The 21,481-nt window shown below is 37.7% G+C and overlaps 1 protein-coding gene across 9 annotated transcripts; it reads left to right on the top strand.

The window, feature by feature from the left end:
* The first annotated feature begins 207 nt into the window (after positions 1–207).
* On the top strand, positions 208–19,764 carry LOC121268473 (protein CHROMATIN REMODELING 4-like). 9 transcript variants are annotated; one of them, XM_041172774.1, is made up of 12 exons: positions 208–632; positions 1,451–1,763; positions 2,031–2,063; positions 2,748–2,849; positions 2,982–3,737; positions 4,528–4,632; positions 4,765–7,542; positions 12,994–13,151; positions 15,218–15,332; positions 16,238–16,323; positions 16,702–17,362; positions 17,497–19,764. In XM_041172774.1, exons 2-12 carry the CDS (start codon positions 1,545–1,547, stop codon positions 19,558–19,560), a joined length of 7,077 nt encoding a protein of 2,358 aa, XP_041028708.1. In that variant the 5' UTR covers positions 208–632; positions 1,451–1,544; the 3' UTR covers positions 19,561–19,764. The 9 variants fall into 9 exon arrangements, with proteins under 9 accessions (XP_041028708.1, XP_041028710.1, XP_041028705.1 ...); XM_041172776.1 differs by having other exon boundaries at positions 208–832; positions 4,540–4,632; XM_041172771.1 differs by having other exon boundaries at positions 208–832.
* The last annotated feature ends 1,717 nt before the right edge of the window (positions 19,765–21,481 follow it).

Below are 21,481 nucleotides of genomic sequence, written 5' to 3'. Positions count from 1 at the left end.
TTAATCTATTTCCAGCTTTTATTGAAGAATAGAAAAAAGAAGGGCCTCAACGCTAACTATGGCCACAATGCAGAGTCGCCCAGCTGGGATTTTTTTGTCAGCAGTGACTGTGAATGGGTAAGCCATCGAAATGGAAATTAAACAATGTCTGATAAATGAAAGAAAAGGGGAGAGAGAGAGAGCTAAAGAAGGCTGCAGATGAAAAAGTTTAATAGAAAATAAAATGCAGCACTCCCAGCAAATATGATGGCGGCTATTATGAGAAAAGAAAGAAAGAAGGAAAGCGAGAGCGGAGGATACTCTCTCTCTTTCCCTCTGTGGTAGTATAAGGAGACATGGGGAAGAGAGAAAAGCAGACAAAAGAGAGAATGAGGAAAAGGAAAAGGAAAACGGGGATGATGGGGCTAGGCAGCAAGAAGAGAGAGAGAGAAGGGGGGAGCAAGAGAGAGTCTCCGTTGTGCCACGTGGCGAGGTATGAGTGGTTGAGTGCTTTGGGCTTCAACAACATACAGCAACGCCATCAACATCAACAACACCAACACACAGACTCTATCTCTCTCTCTCTCTCTCTCTCCCCCTCTGCTGCCATGTCAGAGCGTAACCCCGTCCTACGACCCGGCGATTCCGTATTTGTATGCTTCTCTCCCTCAAATAAAACTCTCTCTCTCTCTCTCTATTCGTTTATCTTCTGTTCACTCTCTTTCTTTCTTTCTCGTATTTCTCATCTATCTCCGAGTATCTATACCCTAACCTATTTCCTTCTCCTTCTCGCGCTGTCTCTCAACCTGAGACTGTCTTCTCTATATCATTCTTTGATCCATTCATTTGATAGGTAAGCTTCTGAATTCATATGGGTACTTTGATTTTATGTATTATTTGTTCATTTCTTGGTCGGACCTATTGTGGCTATATGTTTGTTTTGTGCAATTTCAGTTGACCCATGTCTGCATTCATGCTCATTTTGGTGTGAATTTTGATTGATTTTTGAGATATTGGGTTTATGGGTTGTGATTTTTGGTGCAAAAGTTGGTGTCTTGGGACTGGTAAATTGGGTTTTGTCATAGGTTGTGTAATTAGTGGTTACTCAAATGGGCTTCTGGGTTTAATATGAGTTGAATGTGTGTGCATGCTAAAGTTGATGTGATTGGATTGTTTAATTTCAGCATTATCATTTCTTTTGGTGTGTATGTAGGCATTTGACGAAGTATGTTTTGAACTAAATGGTTAACTTGATTCAACAATTGGATTTGTTGTACCTTTTGCTTTTTTTTTTGTTTTTTTTTTTTAGGGGGGGGGGGGGGGGGTTTAACTCTGATCCTCTTGTTTAGTTATTGTGCATTTTCTTTTCTGTGTTTCCATGTTTGTTACTTGTTTATCTTGATCTTTCTGCCTTTTGCTTCTAAATCTGCATAATTAAATACAGGAACATAACATCTTGGTCTTGCAGCAGAATGCTGTCCAGAAGCTTTGACCTTTCAACCATATAAGCAACTAAAAATGTACTTCTGTAACATTTGACCGCCATGTACAATCTGGGTTGAGAGATGAAGGAAAACGGTTCATCGAATAGTAAAATGATCAACAGAAACTGGGTCTTGAAGCGCAAACGGAGAAAACTCCCTTGTGGTCCAGTTATATCCAATGGTAAAGAAGTTAGTTCTGTGGCATCAGAAACTCCAAAGAATACTTCTTCGGCCAAACGCAGGCTGAAGAGTGAAACTAAATCTGAGCGTTTTTCTTCCAAGAAGAAAGGGAATGATGGGGTGAGCTTTTGCGCTTTTTGCATTTCCTCTCTTGTTTATTTCTGGTCACTGTCATCAAATTTTTATTTGTGGCAGCAGCTTATTAATCTAGCTATGAAAAAGCTGGGTGATTGATTGCTTTTGTCAATCATTCTTGTGAATATTTTCAAGATTTTACTCCTTTTTCTCCGTTGATCATGTATTGAAAAGCTTTTCTCTTACAAACATTTGAGTTCAATTGCTGGAAGTCCTACACTAAATCACTTGTAATGAATTTTAACATGACAGCGTGTACCCCTTTCTCCTGAATCGAAGCACTTGGTAAGAACCGCTGTTCTTGGAGTTACTTGATCATTGTGTGATGACATCTTTCTTAGGTGGATTGTTGTATAGTTCCAGTGTACTGGAACACCCTTTTTCATCTTAATAAGATTTTTATCTCACTTATCAAAACAAATTTAAGTGATGGCTTTAATATTTTTATGTGGAGTCCTTTCTTTGTTTATTACTCCTTTGAAAGTCTTAAATTCGTCTCTCCTGATAAAATTTATGTTTAATTTTTACTGTGAATTAAAACTATTCAGCTTGTTTCCTCTAATTGAAAACAAGGTTCCATGCTGTTAAGATTTTGATTTGATTCCAAGGTTTGTATTTGTATATGTTAAGTTTTTTGGGGGAAGGGGTGATCGACTGAAAGAAGAGAAATCAACACGTCACAATTCTAATGTTTTTGATAACAGAGATGGAGGCAAACGTGTTAACCTCACCTTGAAAAAAAAATTTAGTTTAGTTCACTACTATTCACTCTCTTTAGTCATTCTTTTATGTAATTTGAGCAAGTTTTATTATTATTGTAACCAGATGAGACAATTCAATACCATCTGAGATAATATCCTTTTTAATGGTAACTTCTTTTGCTTTCTTGTTCCCGTGAAATATTGGCAGTTTTTAAGCATTCACTAACTAGTTCCTGCTTTTTCTATACTTAATTTATTTGTCTTCCAGTATTACTTTGAATGCGTGATCTGTGATCTTGGCGGTAACTTGTTATGTTGTGATAGTTGTCCCCGGACCTATCATCTCGAGTGCCTTAATCCTCCTCTGAAGGTATATTTCATCAGCTTTGAGCTAGACTTGTGTGCTATCCAATTTATTAATATTTTATTTTTAGTCAGAGATGCCAAAACTCAGTAATTGTCTTTCACTAGTTTGTTTACATAATTATTTTTTTGTATGAAGCGCATACCAATGGGGAAGTGGCAATGCCCTAACTGCTGTCAGAAAGGTGATCCGTTAAAACCAATGAGCCAACTTGATACCATTTCAAAACGGGCAAGAACAAAGATAGTCACTGGAAAATCAAAAATTGGAATTCAGTCATCTGACATGGACAAAGTATCACGGATTTTTGGAAGCTCTATTATTGCAAAGAAAAGGTCCTCCAGCAAAGGAAAATCTGTCAAATTCCTTGAACAGAAACCCGTCCCTTCCCAAATAGATGTATCCTGTAGCACCAAGCCTAGTCATCAATCCCTTGCACTGCTTGAAGATAATTCATTCTGTGTGAGTGTTGATGATGAGAAGAAATCTAATATATCTCCCGCAGACTCTCCTGCAGACAGGAAATCAAACTCTCCTGCTGAGGAAATTTCATCCCATTCTGAAGTTAAAAATTCAGAGACAGCTAATGAAGCTCCTGAGGGGAAGCCTGCTTCACTTAGAAACAATGTATCTACTGGGAAAACACTTGTTCTTGCAATCAGTGCTGCCACCATGGAACATAGAAAAAGGAAACAGAAAGTCAATGATGATAACAGCCAAAAGAAGCATAGGACCAATGAAGGAAAGTTTAGAGTTAGTACTTCTAAGAAACGTGGATCCAAAGCAAATAGTAAGTCACATAAGAAGCGCAAGTCTATTCACCGTGGGGTTTCCACCGCTTTGTCAAAGGAGGATATAGGAATGACAATTTTAGATGTGCAGAGAAAAGATGAGGTATCATTATTTTATCTGCCTGTGTATGTTCTTTGTTTATCTATGCCTTTTCATCATATGCGTGTATAAATCACCTCAAAACTTGAAAGCATGGAGAATAAAAATGGTAGTCACTGAATGCTATATTAACATGCCAAATATGATATGCTGCAGAACCTTAGCATCATGTTGCACTTCTTACCCCCCATCAATCTAATCTCTGATATCTGAGATTCTCTTGGTGGTTATCATACAAATATGAACCATTTGTTTGTTTTGCTTTGTTTCTTTACCTACTTACCTGATGTTTATTACTTATAAGTGCATCAAGTAAAAAATACTTATGATTAATCCTGATTCCTCTGTCTCTAAAGGCGGTTTGTGTGTGAACGGGCACTCAACAAGTACTGCTTAGTAATAAATTATGGCACAATAGCTTAAGATTTTGTTGACAGAATTGATCATTTCTTGATTCACTATGTTGGACCTTTTTAGTAATTTTTGTAATTTCTATTAAATAGATTCTCATATTCTGCTTAACAATAAGAATGTACCATAAAACTGTCATTTTTTTGCACTTCGATTACCATTTACTTGTTTCCTGTGTATCCAATATTTTATATCAATGTGATACTGTTTAACTTTTGCCATATACACACATTACATTTTCTTGCTGTGTTCGCCGAAACTCACCCGTTTCGACAATTTGTAATTTGTGATAGAGGTCATTATCACTTTTACTAGTGTTTTTATTATCATCATTGTTGTTTTTGTTTTGAGTGTGATAGTAAATAAATTCGATTTGATGCAGAAACTTCTGCAGGAAGCAACAAGCCTGTCACATGAGTTGAATAAAGCAGATAACATGGATGAAGCAGTAATCTGTGGAGAAGGCATCCCTGTTGAACCTCTGCAGGTAAATGAATCCTTCAGCACACAATTTGTTATATTGCTTGTTTTAATGTCTTAAATATGGACTTCATGCTGTGTGCAGTTTAAATGTGAACTTCATGATGTATTTTTGAATTTCATATACATCTATGTGCAGGTTGATCGGATTCTTGGGTGTCGAATTCAAGGTGATTACGTGGCCTCTTCACGCCACTTACCTGTGTCTGTTACTGTTGACCTACGTTCTGATGACTTACTAATTTCAGAAAATCAAAACATACTATCAGAAGAAAACTCAGCTTGTGATACTGATATAGATGTTGTGGCTGGTGAAAATCTTAATGAGGGTTGTCAGAATATTGTTAAGACTTGTGATAGGGAAGAAAGCATGGTGAATGAAATGAAAGTCGATAAAATGCATGTATACAGAAGATCTGCATCCAGAGAATGCAAAAGAGGAAACACCATGGTTTGTTTACATGAAGAAATCAAGGAGTCAGATTCGAGTACCGTAAATGGCAAAGATCAAGATGAATCTGCTACAATTACAGAAGATTTGGAAAAAACAAATGAAAAGTTGGTTACAGAGAAGAATACTAATGTTAGTTTGAGAGATCATGGTAACAATGAAGTTCCAAAAATATGGGAAACACATGTCTCTAATGGAACCAAAGATGACAAAGAATCAGATTTAGGAATGGAAATGAGAACCTCTGCAGACAAGAAAAATCACAAGGCCACCCCGGCTGAATCTGCTTGTGTTGACAGAGAGACAGTGTTGTATGAGTTTTTAATTAAGTGGGTAGGTAAGTCTCATATTCATAATAGCTGGATTTCTGAATCTCAGCTAAAAGTTCTGGCAAAGAGAAAGCTAGAAAATTACAAGGCAAAATATGGGACAGCTGTAATAAACATCTGTGAAGAGCAGTGGAAGCAGCCCCAGCGGGTGATTGCTCGCCGTAATCTCAAAGATAGGAGAGCTGAAGCTTTTGTAAAATGGACAGGTCTCCCTTATGATGAATGCACTTGGGAAAAATTAGATGAATCTGTTCTTCAAAATTCTTTGCACCTGATTGATCTTTTTAATCAATTTGAATGCCAAACATTGGAGAAAGACTCTTCCAAGGATGCCTTAACAAGGAAGGGTGACTGTCAGCAAAATGAGATAGTAACTCTCACAGAGCAACCTAAGGAACTAAAAGGAGGTTCATTATTTCCCCATCAGCTTGAAGCTCTTAATTGGTTGCGTAAATGCTGGCATAAATCCAAGAATGTGATACTTGCTGATGAAATGGGTCTTGGAAAAACAGTTTCTGCATGTGCTTTTCTCTCATCTCTGTATTTTGAGTTTAAAGCTACTCTGCCCTGTCTAGTGTTGGTTCCACTTTCCACAATGCCTAACTGGCTGGCTGAGTTTTCATTATGGGCTCCGAACTTGAATGTTGTGGAGTATCATGGTTGTGCAAAAGCAAGATCCATGATTCGCCAATATGAGTGGCATGCCAGTGATCCAAGTGACTTGAATAAGAAAACAGCGGCCTATAAATTTAATGTTCTTTTAACTACATATGAAATGGTACTTGCTGATTCCTCTCATTTGCGTGGAGTTCCTTGGGAAGTTCTTGTGGTTGATGAAGGTCACCGCCTGAAAAATTCTGGAAGTAAGCTTTTTAGCTTGCTCAATTCGTTCTCCTTTCAACATCGTGTACTGTTGACTGGTACACCTCTTCAAAACAATATCGGTGAGATGTATAACTTGCTTAACTTCTTGCAGCCAGCTTCATTTCCTTCACTCTCTTCATTTGAAGAGAAGTTTAATGATCTTACAACTGCTGAAAAAGTGGAAGAATTGAAGAAACTTGTTGCTCCGCATATGCTTCGAAGACTTAAAAAGGATGCAATGCAAAATATTCCCCCTAAGACTGAAAGAATGGTTCCTGTAGAGTTGTCATCCATCCAAGCAGAATACTATCGTGCAATGCTAACAAAGAACTATCAAATATTGCGGAATATTGGGAAGGGGGTTGTCCAGCAATCAATGCTAAATATTGTGATGCAGTTAAGAAAAGTTTGCAATCACCCATATCTCATACCTGGTACTGAACCTGATTCTGGATCGGTAGAATTCCTTCATGAAATGCGGATAAAAGCCTCCGCCAAGTTGACTTTGTTGCATTCTATGCTTAAGATTCTATACAAGGAAGGTCATAGAATCCTTATTTTCTCACAGATGACCAAGCTTCTTGATATCCTTGAAGATTATATGAATATAGAATTTGGGCCTAAAACATATGAGAGAGTGGATGGCTCTGTCTCAGTGGCTGATCGACAAACAGCAATTGCACGCTTTAACCAAGACAAAAGTCGCTTTGTCTTCTTGTTATCAACACGGTCTTGTGGTCTTGGGATCAATTTGGCAACTGCTGACACTGTCATTATATATGATTCTGATTTCAATCCGCATGCTGATATCCAAGCTATGAATCGTGCACATCGAATTGGACAGTCAAATAGACTTTTGGTATATCGACTTGTAGTTCGTGCTAGTGTTGAAGAGCGGATCTTGCAGCTTGCAAAGAAGAAACTGATGCTTGATCAGCTTTTTGTGAATAAGTCTGGATCACAGCAAGAAGTGGAAGATATTTTGAAATGGGGAACAGAAGAACTTTTTAACGATTCTCCTAGTACAAATTTGAAAGATACAGGTGAATGTAGTATTAACAAAGACGAGGCAGTAGTGGATACAGACAATAAGCATAGGAAGAGAGCTGGTAGTCTAGGGGATGTGTACCAGGACAAATGTACAGATAGCAGCAGCAGGATCATGTGGGATGAAAATGCTATTTTGAAACTGCTTGACCGTTCAAATCTTCAGTCTGGATCAAGTGATAATGCTGAAGGGGATTTGGAAAGTGATGTGCTTGGCTCAGTGAAGGTAAACATTTAATCTTTCTTTTCTTTTTTTGTTTTTTGTTTTATTCTTTTTCGGGGGTGGGGGGTGGAGAGGTAAACAGTTAAATCTCACATCCGGAAAATTGCTACCTTTTTTTGTAATGTTGAAAGCAAAAGTCTTTCAACAGCTTTCAAAAAAAGCTTTTGTCACTAATTAAAAAAAATGTTGAAAGCTTCTGTCAGTTGTGTTTCATTGAGACAAAAACTATATGAATTTTGTGGTGTAATGCATTTATTTTCTGAAAGACATTGTGGAGATATATTTGCATTGCCCACACACTACCCCCCCCCCCCCCCCCCCCCCCCCCCCCCGCGCGGGGAACTGCCCACTGATGGGACTCGTTTTGCTTTCTTAGAATGCTGCTTCTCCTAAGTGTAGGGACATTTATTTAAATTCTTTTCATTGTAGTTGTTTATGCTTTGCGATTGCTTGGAGATTAACATTCTTTTTTTTCCTTTATATTTTTTAATTTTTAGAGGAAGTTGTTTCTATGTGCATATTGACAAGCAATGTGCTGAATTTGATATCCTTCTTACTGTTAATTATAATCTTAACATGTAAGAGAAGTGATGAATATGTGGAGCATTTATTACTTCATTGAGGTGGCTAGGGCTAGGGACGAAGCTATAAATCTAAAATTTAGGGGGGGGGGGGGGGAAGGCACATGTAAAAATTTGTATAAAAAATATGACATAACTCCATATATATAATTAAAAAAATACATGTTGTCTAAAGTACAAGTTTGAATGCTTAAAAAAAGTAAAATATAATCAGTTATGCTTGGGGGTGAATTCAGTCCAGTCCGGTCGGTCCATAGGGGTTTTTTGGGAACGGACCCATTAGGTCCAGGATTTTCCCACCTTGGACCGGACCGGTCCCTTTCGGTCCGGCCTAGTACCAAATGGGCCAATCTTAATATCCTGTGCTTCTCGGCCCAATAGTGAAAATTCTAGTTAGTTTTCGGCCCACTAACATTATATCCAATTTTAAGCCAAAAAATACCAAAAAAGAACTTGAAAGGAAAATAAAAATAATCATAAAAGGAAAATTGTCTATATAAATAAATTTGAATAAAAGGTTTTACTAAAAAAAAAATAAAAAATTGTCTATATCCATCCAAACAACTTATACAAGGTTATCAATCATAGTAATAAAATTTAAAAAAAGAATAAATCTTCTCATCAACCACTGTGCCAAACCTCACACCTTACACCCTACAGGTGAACTAGGTTCACTAACAAGTGAACCGGTTCTACCCTAAACGGCCCTAACTCCCCCCATCTCAGTCCCATGACCTTTCTTCTGTAGTTCCCCCTCCCTTCACCCAAAATCTTCATGCCCCCTCAATCCTGCGACGGTGTGAGTCCAGACCGTGGTAATGATCCCGGGATGGTGTTGTGAAGTCGAGAAAACATGGTGAATAAGAGAAACAGAGAAATGACGAAAGGAAGAGGACGGATCTCGGCGTGGGTTTACCGGAATGGCGGAAGGTGGCTGATCGGTGTTCTCTGTGACTGTCCAAGCACTTTCCTATGGCGATTGATGGTGGGTGGTGTCAGTTTTTCATTTCTTCTGCTTCTGAAATCAATGCCGCTGTTGCTGCATAGTGGTGGTGTGAATGGGAGAAACTAAGAGGTGTTTCACGGTGCTATTGAGGTGATTCCCTATGGTGGTGCACGATGGAGGAGGGCTAAGACCGGTGCAAGAAAACTTACTCTGTTTTGACTTCCTAAAATAGAGGCTCTCGGGTTGCACGTGGCGACAGTGCAATGGTTTTGGCAATGGCTCTGTCTCTCTCTCTCTGTCTCTGTCTCTGTCTCTCTCTCTCTCTCTCTGTGTCGGCCCTTTTCCTCAGCAGCCCCAGATGGTGGGGTGAGATTGACGGAGGGGAGAACGCAGGGGAGGGGCAAAAATTTCAAATGCAAAATGTGAGAGGCAAACACGTGTTTTGAAGAGCAAGACATGTTAGAAAGTGTGCGGTGTGCTATGAACAGTAGGCAGATGTATAGCAAATCTCTTAAAAAAATAGAGATAAAGAAATTTAAAAAAATCCCTAATCAGTAATCATCCAAATTTCAAACTACGAATAAAAAAAGAAAAAATAAATAAAGGCACCTAGCTATAAGTTATAACACAAACTCCAAGTCTCCAACTCCAAATCCACAACTCCAACTCCAAGAGTCCAAATAAAAGAAAAAAAATAGTAAAAAAACCCAAAAAAGTAAAGTAAATGATACAAAATTATTACAATTTACAATCCATGCATCTAGCCTTCTAGCCATAACCCACCTACTAATAAAGTGATATAACAAATTATAAATGACTGAGTTACAAGTGATTTTGAACCAACAGGGGGCATGGAACACAGCATGATCTCCTCCCCATTTCTCCTCGAATAGGTTAGACCATAGATAATAGATTTTTGTCCACAGCTAGGACCTTCCACTTCTGACAAACTTTACAAGAGCAAATTCCCACGTTCAATAATTCAAGCTGTGAATCAATAAGAAAAAGAAAAAGGCAGCAAACAAGGGGGAAACCTTTAACATCTTAACATTTTTCAGATAAGGAATACATACCAGATGGAAAAGTTGGTGGAAATGAAACTTAAATCATGCTTCCAACAAATGTGGAATATCGACAGTTAATTTGAAGTGCCAACAAAAATAGATCATCATTAATGAAAAATAAAAAGATATAAGCAGAGAAAAATAACACTGAAAAATAAGAGCAATAGCTGTCCAGCAAAAATTATAACAAAATTACAAAACAAATCAATGAGACCAATGCATAAATATGGGATTCAGAGAAAATCTTACAAATTCAATAATGATTGAATAATGATATTCACACAAATAGAATTCCCCAATGAGAAAAAGTTAAAAAGTCCCTAGAAAATCAATAGAATAATTTTATTTCACAGGACATCCAAACGTCCAAAGAATTGCCTACATATTATGAATTTACGACAATAAAAGTGATCTAGACAACAAGTTGAACCAGTCTTGTCTTATATACCACTGCTGATACAAAGAAAATAAAGACAAAATAAGGTATTTGTATTTGGGTTACACGCTATTGTAAAATCGACATAACCTAAGAATATAAAACTCACAAAAGAAAACCTTACAAACCATCAAAGACATAAGAATCTGAAGAATCAACTGTACCTTAGGGGAAGGGGATGGAGACTCGGAGAGGGCCGGGCAGGGGCTGTGACGGAGGGGCTGGAGACTCGGAGAGGGGATGCGACGAATTGGCTGGAGAGGGGAGGGGATGCGAGTTTGCGGCGGAGGGGCTGCTAGGGTTTTCGTGAGAAGAGAAGAGAAAGTCTGAAAGTGAGAAGTGAAAATGGGAATCGAGATTCGGGCGCGGGGGGCGGGGGGGGGGGGGGGTTGAAAAGGCACCGTTTGGATTGAAAATAATCCTAAACGGCACCGTTTCAAGTTTTCAACTTTCAACAGATGGGTTATAACTTATTTTAAACGGCACCGATTCTTGAGTGAGTAAGAGGCACTCTTGTGCTTCTTTTATCTTTTTGGCACATAAATTAATAAAAAAATTATTTAAATTAGTAAAATTAAAATTAAGAAAACTATTTAATGTGGATTATTTAATTAACTTATTAAAAAAATAATTAATTATAATTATATTTATGATGTTAATTGCTAATTTGTTACTAACTTAGAGTATGTCAATATATTATGATAATTGTCAATATATTAAACTTTTTTGTTTTTACATTTTGTATATGATTAATAAATAATTGTCATTGACCATAGGTATTTTACATTTTATATTTAGTTGCAACTTATGTAGTTTACAAAAAATTTAGGAACTTTAATTAGATCATAGATGTAGATTTTTTTTTTTTTTGATAAGTAGATCATAGATGTAGATGTTAGTAATTAGTTAATGGTGAATTGGTGGTAGGTTAGTTAATTGCTATTCATATCATACATTAGTTAATTACATTAATATTTGTAATTGCTTTATACTCACTTGCAAGTTGCAACTTAGGAATTTTACAAAAAATTTTATATTGTAAATAGTGATAGGTTAGATGAAAATTACATAATTAATTATACAATTATTATATAAATAATATATAAAAAATATATTTAATATTTACCTATAAAAAAATATAAAATATATTTAATATATTTATTTTCCTATTCGGTCGGTTCGGTCCGGTCTCGGGGTGGGGTTTTCCCCACCCCGAGACCGGACCGAAAACCAAAATTTCTATATTCCATGGATTGAGACCTATCTATCTTAGTCTCGGTCCGATCGGTTTTTCTGGTCCAGACCGACCACCTTACAGCCCTGGTTAGGCTAATTGGACTCGTCGCTCTTTCATTAAATAAAATTAATCAATTATGGCATCCATGCTAAATCTTTCAGCAACCTCTTTCTCAATATAGACTACCAAATAATCTCTAAGAAAGTCATCCTCTATTTTGTTTCGAAGCTTTGTTTTAACGATGTTCATAGCCAAAAAAGCCCGCTCAGTAGTTGCCGTTGAAACTGGAAGTGTCAAGACAAGTTGAATCAATCTATCAACCAGATAATAATCCCTGGCCTTTTGAGTAGTATTCAATACCTGACATAAATTAGAAATTGTGGACAAGTCTTGTAGATCTGGATGATAAGGCACATCATGCTTGTAATGTTGCACAATGTGATTTGCTTTATCGAATTTGGGGCAAGGCAACTGACAATCAAATTTGAGGGGGCCAACTTTTATCGAGTTTTTAACTTACCTAATAATCCCATAATTTGTTTTTCGAAATTTTTGGGGGGCGGCCCCCGGCCCCCTCCTACATTCGTGCTTGCTAGGCTAGGGCAATATGGGATGATATATTCAGGCAGGATTGGACTTGCATGAGTAATGCTTGGGACAATGGATCTCCTTGCCAGCTGGAGAGGTCTTCAGGGTAATCCCCGAGTCGCAACAGTTTGGAAGATGGTTCCATCTAATGTGATGGATTTGGATGGAGCGAAATGACCAGAGTTTTGAAGATAGGGAATACTCTTTAGAAGAACTCAGAAGATTTCTTTACGATACTTTATTCTTATGGGTTGTATACTTCCTATGTACACGGGCTATGCCTATTCATTCATATCAATAATATTTATCTCTTACTTGTAAAAAAATAAAATAAAATAAAATAAAAAAACTTTATTCTTATGGGCATCTTTTATTGATTTCAATGGAGCTAGTTTTTATGATTTTCTTATTTCCATTTCTAGCACCTAATGCTTAATTGGGTGTTTTCTCTTTTATGCTTTCTGTGTACTTGGGCTATGTCTATTAATCAGATTCAATAACATTTTATTTGCCTATAAAAAAATTGTAATGTTACTTGTTTCAATAAAATTTTATTTTACTTATAAAAAAATTGTAATGTTTCTGATTGTTCTTTTAATCAGGCACTTGAATGGAATGATGAACCTACAGAAGAACAAGGGGGAGCTGAATCTCCTCCCATTCTTACTGATGATATCTGTGCTCAAAATCCTGAAAGGAAAGAGGATAATGCGGTGATTGGTACGGAAGAAAATGAATGGGATAGACTTTTACGTGTGAGGTAAGGAGTTTCTTCTTGTCACCAGTTAGTTCCAGAGTTTGCATCACTAAATAACTGCTAATATTTGAAACAAGTGTCGACATGAAGAATAGCATGCCTATGGAGCTAGATTTTTAACTTGATAAATTCTAGAGAGTGAGAGAGAGAATGATTTAAACACAGTACAAGAGGGAAATTTAAAAAAAATGTAATGGCAGTTCCTTTTCATAACTTGCTCTGACAATTCTTTTTCTCTTTCAATGAAAATGTTCTAAGACAAAGAGAGATCTATGGCAGAATTAAAAACGTTATTTTTTAGGACTCTTTGTACTTGGGCCATTGCTGTGGACTTTAATGGCATGGATTTTCATGATTTCTTAGTTTCTAATGCCCCTTCATAAATAGGGCATTTTTGACTTTGTAATTGACAGTTGATTGGATGAATAAATACTTATTTTACTTATAAAAAAAAAAAAGTTCTAATACCACTCCATATACCCACTAAGGGTATGTAGGACCTACTCCGGCCAAATCCATCTCACTCCTATATAAGAATGGAGCCCAGATCCATACCACTCCTATACACTAATTATGATAGCATTGGCAGATCCAATTATGACTTTATAGTCATGCTTTAATAAATATATATCTACAAAAGGGCAGCAGGTTAGGTTTTGGGCATATCAATTTATAGCTACAATGGGCAATTGATTGTGTTTGGGATAGTCCAAAATTGCCTCGAACTTGTCACCTGTTTAAATGTTCAAGCTTTTTAAAACCCTCTTGAACATTATTAATATCAAGAGTCAATTAAAATTCATAATATTTGACCTATCTGGAAAATATTTTTTTTGGTTGTGTATCTAGAAAATTAAAAACAAGAAACATCTGAAGTTTATCATATGACATTTGATATGCCTGGGGTTGGGGGTAAGATGAGAAAGAAAGTAAGAAAGTAAGAAAATGCTGGGTAAAGGTTATTGAAGACCTAGGATCTTCTTAATTTTCATCCTAGAAATATGTTAGTTATTGAACTATGTAATTGGATTGGGTTCCAAGTCTAAATGCCTAAAACCTAAACATGTCAAAATTGTATCAATTTTAAAATTTAAGCCCAAACTTGTGTCAAACACATGTAAACTTTCCCAAACACATCTTATTAGAGTTCAGTCAGGTCTTGAAACCTGCTAAACCCATCCCACTGCCATCCTTATATATATAAACATACAAATAAACGTCTTGATCAATTTGGGAGCTTTGGATGCGCTGCTGCTAACAAACCGAGCCAAACTGAGTAGAATGTTTAGGCTTGGCTAGTGCAATTCGGCCAGTGTTCAAGCTCTTGACTTTTCTTTCAAGCGTGGCCGAGACCGTAAATGAGCCAGCTTCATTTTGGTTTTGCTGACCCTAGTTAGGTGATATTGTGCTGAAAGCATTAGACAAGTCCATTCCACACATGTATATGGGCTGAATTTGACAAATCTGTGACTCAAGTTTATTAGCAGTTGTCTTCTTTTGCATTCTAGCGTGGATATTTCGAATTGATATAAATATCATTACTCATTTCACATCCAGCATATGCACATGTTATTACTTGCATTAACCAAGCAAGCATGAACTGAATTAACTTAGTTGAGCCCGAGTTATGTATTGATTTGTGTGCAGCCAGCATATGAGGTCCTACAATTGTAATTGACTTTAATTGATGAGAGCTAGACCACATTTGATCTCGGATCTGAACAAAACAAATGAACATGCCCACTTGTAAGAAGAAAATGAAAAGCTGATCATCTGAAACTAAATTTTGTTTATAAGTAATCAGAAACTTTTTTGTAGAAGATTTACCTTTTTGTAAAAAAACGTAAAAAGAAAAAGTAATAGTAGAAAGAAATCAAAGCAGAGGATGTTTCATAGCTGGTTACTCTATGAACTGGAAAAGTTTCTCAACGTGAAGAGTGCACCATTGATTTCTAATTCATCTACTACTCGGCTTCTATTCTTGGAGAGCGTTGATATTTGCAAATAGGGACTAAAAGTTTTGGAACTGTTATATAGAATCTCCTTATATGTTTTTATGTACTTTGTAGATGGGAGAAGTATCAAGTGGAGGAGGAAGCAGCTCTTGGTCGAGGGAAGCGCCTGCGGAAAGCTGTTTCTTATAGGGAAGCATATACTCCACACCCAAGTGGAACAATGAGTGAGGTATTTTGATGTGCTGTCTGCTTCTAAGCATGAAAGTTTCCCAATTCTCCTAAATATTTCAAATTGTCGGTGATATTCTTAATGAAGATGTGACTAGAATTAGAAAGGTTGTTTTCGGTATTGATACATGCGAACTCCTTGCGATAAGTTGTTCTTACCTTATTATTGGAAGAGACTATCTAGTCTATAGACAAAGATATTCCAACAGTTGCTCAATCTTTATCTACGATAATCCCATTTAACAAGTTGGAATCTATAATCCCATTTCTTCTTCCTAGATATGTGTTACATCTTGTGTACTTGGGCTATGCCTATTCCTATTAATACAATCGTTTACTTATAAATATATATATATATATATCCTAGCATCTTTATGAGCAATTGTGCTTTTCACACTATTGCCTATTCCTTAAAAGAACTAAAACCTAGGATTGAGGATACCTGTCAAATCTACAAAAGAAGGAATAGTCTGTCAAGAGCAGGAGAGCAGGCTAGCACATGCGTAATGTCGAGCTTGATTAACCCATATATCTGAATCACATCGCTCACATGTACAGCAGCAAAAGAAGTAACTTATTTGCATATAACTCTTTTTAAAGCCATTTCCAATGATGAATCTGTGGGAGTCATATCTTTCCTCCAGACCTCCACTTGCTTTGTTTTGGTTGGCCTCCCATTTGAATTGGATCATCTTTTCTGTAGTTTTTCATTCCGAATCAGGCCATCTGAAGAATGGTGCAGAGTAATTTCTGTCTCAGATTAAAACATCTGAACCATCCGGGTGCTAATTGTGTGTTTTCTCATTGATTTTATGAGAACTAAAAATATCCCCATTCTTGCACCAGCAGCAAAGTTGCTTCTCTTTCTTGCTTATGTACAGTGCTATTATTGTATGTTTGTTAAAGCAGAGTGGTGGTGAAGAGGAACGAGAGCCAGAACCAGAACCCGAGCGGGAATATACGCCAGCAGGACGTGCTCTAAAAGCAAAGTTGTATGTTCAAATTCTTTTCTACTGTGATTTGATTTTTGTTAAGAAGCCCAAAAGTGAGAGTTTTGATTTGAATAAAAATGGCTAAATGATTTACTTCAAGCAGTTTATTACATGATATTTTCAAAAGGGAATAAAATCTCAATCAATTTGATAGGCAAAAGTGGAGAATGGCAGGCGGGAAAGAAGCTTATTCTTTTCTCATTATGAAATTGTTAGAACAACTTGGCAATGAGTATATTAAAAATGGTTTTTTATATTTGTGGTGTGGATTGCATTTTTTTCTTTGCCCTTAGCTAGATCAGTCAAGTGTATTTATGGAATTTTAATATTTTGCCATCATGGATTATGCAATTTACTATCTATTTTTCATTGAGACAGTGCTAAACTCCGTGCCAGACAAAAGGAACGGCTTGCTCAGAGGAATGCATTTCAGGAGTCTTGTCCTGGTGAGGGAATGCCTGGACCTAATTCGGTCCCTCAATGCCCTTCCACTGATCCCAAAGAAGGGGAGGAGACCAAATTACATCAAACTATCAGAGAGAATATTTCAGTAATTGACTTAGAGGATGACAAATTAGTTCAGCCAGTAGTTAGTCCAAAGAATAAGGCTGACTCGCCTTTAAGGCTGGGCAGAATATCAAAGTACAAAATGAGTAGTCATCTGGATTTTCCTGTTAATCCACTTGGTCACCCATCTCCTGACATTTTCCTTCCAAGTCATCATCTTCAAAGCACGAACTACACAAGCTCAGTGCTAACCAGTAACTTGTTACCAGTTCTTGGACTTTGTGCTCCCCATACTAATCAGGCAGAGTTGTTGTATCAGAGCTTGTCAAGATCAAATGGCAGACAAAGTAAGCTGGGAACTGGACCGGAGTTTCCATTCAGTCTAGCTCCTTGCTCCAGGACTTCAATTGAGACAGATGTAAAAAATCAGGACTCTACCTTAGACAAAGCAGAGAAACCAGATGCATCTGCAGAAGGCTTGCAACAGCGTTTTAAAACCAGCATCCTGGATAACTGTCCCTTATATTTTCCAGTACTCTCTCTCTCTCTCTCCCTCTCTATATATATATATATATATGTATGTATATACCCTGTTCAGGGTTTGTGAACACTGTCTAGTAATTCACATTATATTTGCATGTTAACCGCCATGCCTTCTCTTTGCAGTGTCCTCCAGCTGTCCAAGGAAAAGCTTCTGAACGTTTAGAAAGTTCTGGTCCTACTTTCTCTAATTTTCAAGAAAAGATGGCATTGCCGAGCTTGCCATTTAATGAAAAAATGCGGTCTAGATTCCCACTTTCAGCAAAGACCATGCCGAGTCCACATCTTGACTACTTACCTAGCTTATCATTAGGTAACAGACCTGAAGCTGTTAATGGCTTTATGCAGGACCTCCCAACAATACCATTGCTGCCCAACTTAAAATTGCCGGCACAGGATGCAGTGAGATATCATCAGCAGGAGGAGGCACCGCCCAAATTGGATCTGGGAAAGAGGCCAACCACATTTTCCTCGTTTCCTGAAAACCATAGGAAGGTGCTTGAAAGCATAATGATGAGGACAGGGTCGGGATCAAGCAACATTTTTGGAAAGAAATCAAAAATAGAAAGCTGGTCTGAAGATGAACTCGATTTTTTGTGGATTGGTGTTCGTAGACATGGGCGGAGAAATTGGGAGTCTGTGCTTAGAGACCCCAGGTTAAAATTTTCCAGGTATAAAACGTCAGAAGATTTGTCAGCAAGGTGGGAGGAGGAACAACTCAAGCTCTTCGATGGGTCAACTTTTTCAGTGCCAACATCAACCAAACCAACAAAGTCTACCAAATCCTCAATGTTTCCTGGCATCTCTGATGGAATGATGGCTCGGGCCTTGCAAGGTAGTAGACTTGCTACACCCCCTAAGTTTCAGACCCATCTGACAGACATGAAATTGGGTTTTGGTGATCTTGCATCCAGTGTGCCACATCTTGAAACATCTGATCGATTTGGTTTGCAAAATGACCAATTTGTACCTATACCAACTTGGAATCTTGACAAGCATTGGATAAACCTTCCTGGGGAGTCTTCTTCTGGACCTTTTGAACGGTCAGGAACTTCTTCTTTAAATGTACCCATTGACAAGCCGTTTCTGCTCAATTCATATGGAGCCAGTTGTCTGGGTTCTTTAGGCTTGAATTCCTCGAGCAGCCTTGATGTTCAGAGAAAAGATGAAGAACGGTGTCCCGATAAGTATGGGAAGTTGCCTAGTCTCTTAGATAAATCGCTAAATGTTTTGCATGATTCCCATCACAATTTAGGAGGTGGCGAATCTGTTGATACAGTATTGCTGCCTGATCCCAGTAAAAGGCTGAATGTTTCACATTTGAAGGGCGAAGAAGCAGCTGGAAGTAGTTCTTCAAAGGACAAGCTACCCCATTGGCTGCGAGAAGCTGTGAGTGTACCTGCAAAACCTCCAGATCCCGACCTGCCCCCCACTGTATCAGCAATTGCACATTCCGTTCGATTGCTATACGGAGAAGAGAAGCCAGCCATCCCCCCATTTGTGATTCCGGGTCCACCTCCTTCCATACCAAAGGATCCAAGGTGGAGTCTAAAGAAGAAAAGGAAATGGAGGTCACATTTGTTTAGGCGGGTCCCACCAGACATTGCTGGAAGGAGTCAGGATTTCCAAAGAAACCTTCATGATGAAAATGCTGCTTCAAGCTTAATTCAATTGGCTCCACCGTTTTCACTACATCCACAATCTACCATGGGAACTGCAGGGTTTCCACAGATCGAATCAGATCTGAACTTGCCTGCTCTCAATTTAAACATGATGAACCCATCATCCTCTTCCACACATTTACACCAACGGAGGAGAAAAGACATGGGATTGTCCCCGTCTCCTGAAGTGCTTCAGCTGGTAGCATCATGCGTTGCTCCGGGCCCACATTTGTCATCTGCTTCTGGCATGACAAGCTCAAGCTTCGTTGAAAGCAAGCTTGAAGTGTCAAAATCTGTTGACCTAGTTGGATTCCCGGACCCAAAACATGCATTTTCAAAAAAGAAGGCTGAGCAGAGCGTACCTTTTAACGTATGGGGCTCAACTCCAGGGGATAAAGTAGACCATACCGAAAGTGGAGATTCTAGCAAAACTCAATCAGACCCCCCTGGGACCGAACAGCCTGATGTCAAGGATGTATCATCTGAGGGCACTGTCTCAGATCATCCTGTGAGTGACCACGAATCATAGAGCTATAATATGAGACTGAAAAACTGAACATAGCTGTTCTTTCATGCTGCCGAAGTTTCAGGCTCTTCAGCGATGTGCTCAAATTTTTGTAGGCATGATGAAATGAGTGATGAACTATCAAATATAGGTTCATTAGGAATTCTAATGTAAATGTTTATGTAAGAAGAAAATGAAATATAGTGCTGCTTGATTGGTATTGCTTAATCCATTGCCTTGGTCCAATCCACGAGCCATCTTTTGTCCTTGTAATGTCTGACCATTATCTGCTTTAGGATTGTCGGATCCTCGTTTAAACAGAGCTGGTGCCACCGAGCCGGACCTAGAAAAATTCCTTTCGATCGGTTGTAAAACAAGATATTGAAATGCGTACTCCGGGTGCTGAATACGGCTGCAGTAAAGCGCAAACAAGTTCTGGGTCCCTGAAAAGCAAATTTCTTCGATGGTTGGCAGAGAAAAAATTGTCAAATAGAAACGTTATCTATCTTTTGTGAGCAATTTTTTTTGTTAGTCCTGTGCATGGTACGGGATTCCGTTAGTACCGCTAATTTGTCTAGGGACAAAAGACATCAACAATTATTTTTCTCTTTGTTGTCTCTCTTGTTACAATTTGTAATCCCTTGAATACAGGAAATTCTTGTAAAATTTTACCAAGAGAAATTCTATTTGCAGTTCCTACTTGGGGACTGTATGTGTAGACCTTTTATTAAATGAGAAAAAACATCATTTTAGGAGGGATATTTTTGTAATTTTAAAGATAAAATTGTCTAAGCTTACATTGCAGTTCTTAAATGGAGACTGTATTTAACATTGCTCTTTTAAATTCTACCCTCTTTCATGATAAATAAAAGGTGAGCCTAATCGTTCTCATTAACCCATTATTTAAAAACAACACACAAATAACTGAGGTGGCGGTAGGCTTTATGGGGTGGGTTAGTGATCTTCGCTCTAGCAATCATTCATCCTTGTATAGGGGTTTGGGAGTGAGGAGATCAAGAAATGATGAAACAAAGAAGTTTTAAAAGGAATAGAGAATGTATAGCGTGTATTCGATAAAATGCCTCAAAAACAGCACAAGCTTTCATTTCCATTTTTCTGTATTTGTACTCCACTCTGCAAAACCTTTTCTCAACATATTTATACAAACTTTAGAAAGAGAAAACAAATCACAATACTTTGATCACACGGTTCACATCATCCATTTGGTTATGCAAGAATATTCTAGAGCTAGGACAGATGTAATGTTATGATTTGTGTTTGCAGGACTCTTTTCTAGAAGCTTCAAATCTTGGTATCTCCTCTAGTTGTTGCACCATCTTCTGTGAGCTTACATTACAGTTCTCAAATGGAGACTGTACGTAACATTGCTCTTTTAAATCCTACCCTCTCTTTCATGATAAATAAAAGGTGAGGCCTAATCCTTCTCATTAACCCATTATTTAAAAACAACACACAAATAACTGAGGTGGCGGTAGGCTTTATGGGGTGGGTTAGTGATCTTCGCTTTAGCAATCATTCATCCTTGTATAGGGGTTTGGGAGTGAGGAGATCAAGAAATGATGAAACAAAGAAGTTTTAAAAGGAATAGAGAATGTACAGCGTGTATTCGATAAAATGCCTTAAAAACAGCACAAGCTTTCATTTCCATTTTTCTGTATTTGTACTCCACTCTGCAAAACCTTTTCTCAACATATTTATACAAACTTTAGAAAGAGAAAACAAATCACAATACTTTGATCACACGGTTCACATCATCCATTTGGTTATGCAAGAATATTCTAGAGCTAGGACAGATGTAATGCTATGATTTGTGTTTGCATGACTCTTTTCTAGAAGCTTCAAATTTTGGTATCTCTTATAGTTGTTGCACCATCTTCTGTGAGCATTCTTTTGGCATAACTTCTACTTGAGGAATGGCTGCCTT

Source organism: Juglans microcarpa x Juglans regia, chromosome 5S (assembly GCF_004785595.1).
Source record: "Juglans microcarpa x Juglans regia isolate MS1-56 chromosome 5S, Jm3101_v1.0, whole genome shotgun sequence".
In the NCBI taxonomy this organism is placed as follows: domain Eukaryota; kingdom Viridiplantae; phylum Streptophyta; class Magnoliopsida; order Fagales; family Juglandaceae; genus Juglans; species Juglans microcarpa x Juglans regia.
This window is presented reverse-complemented; position numbering and strand designations above follow the sequence as displayed.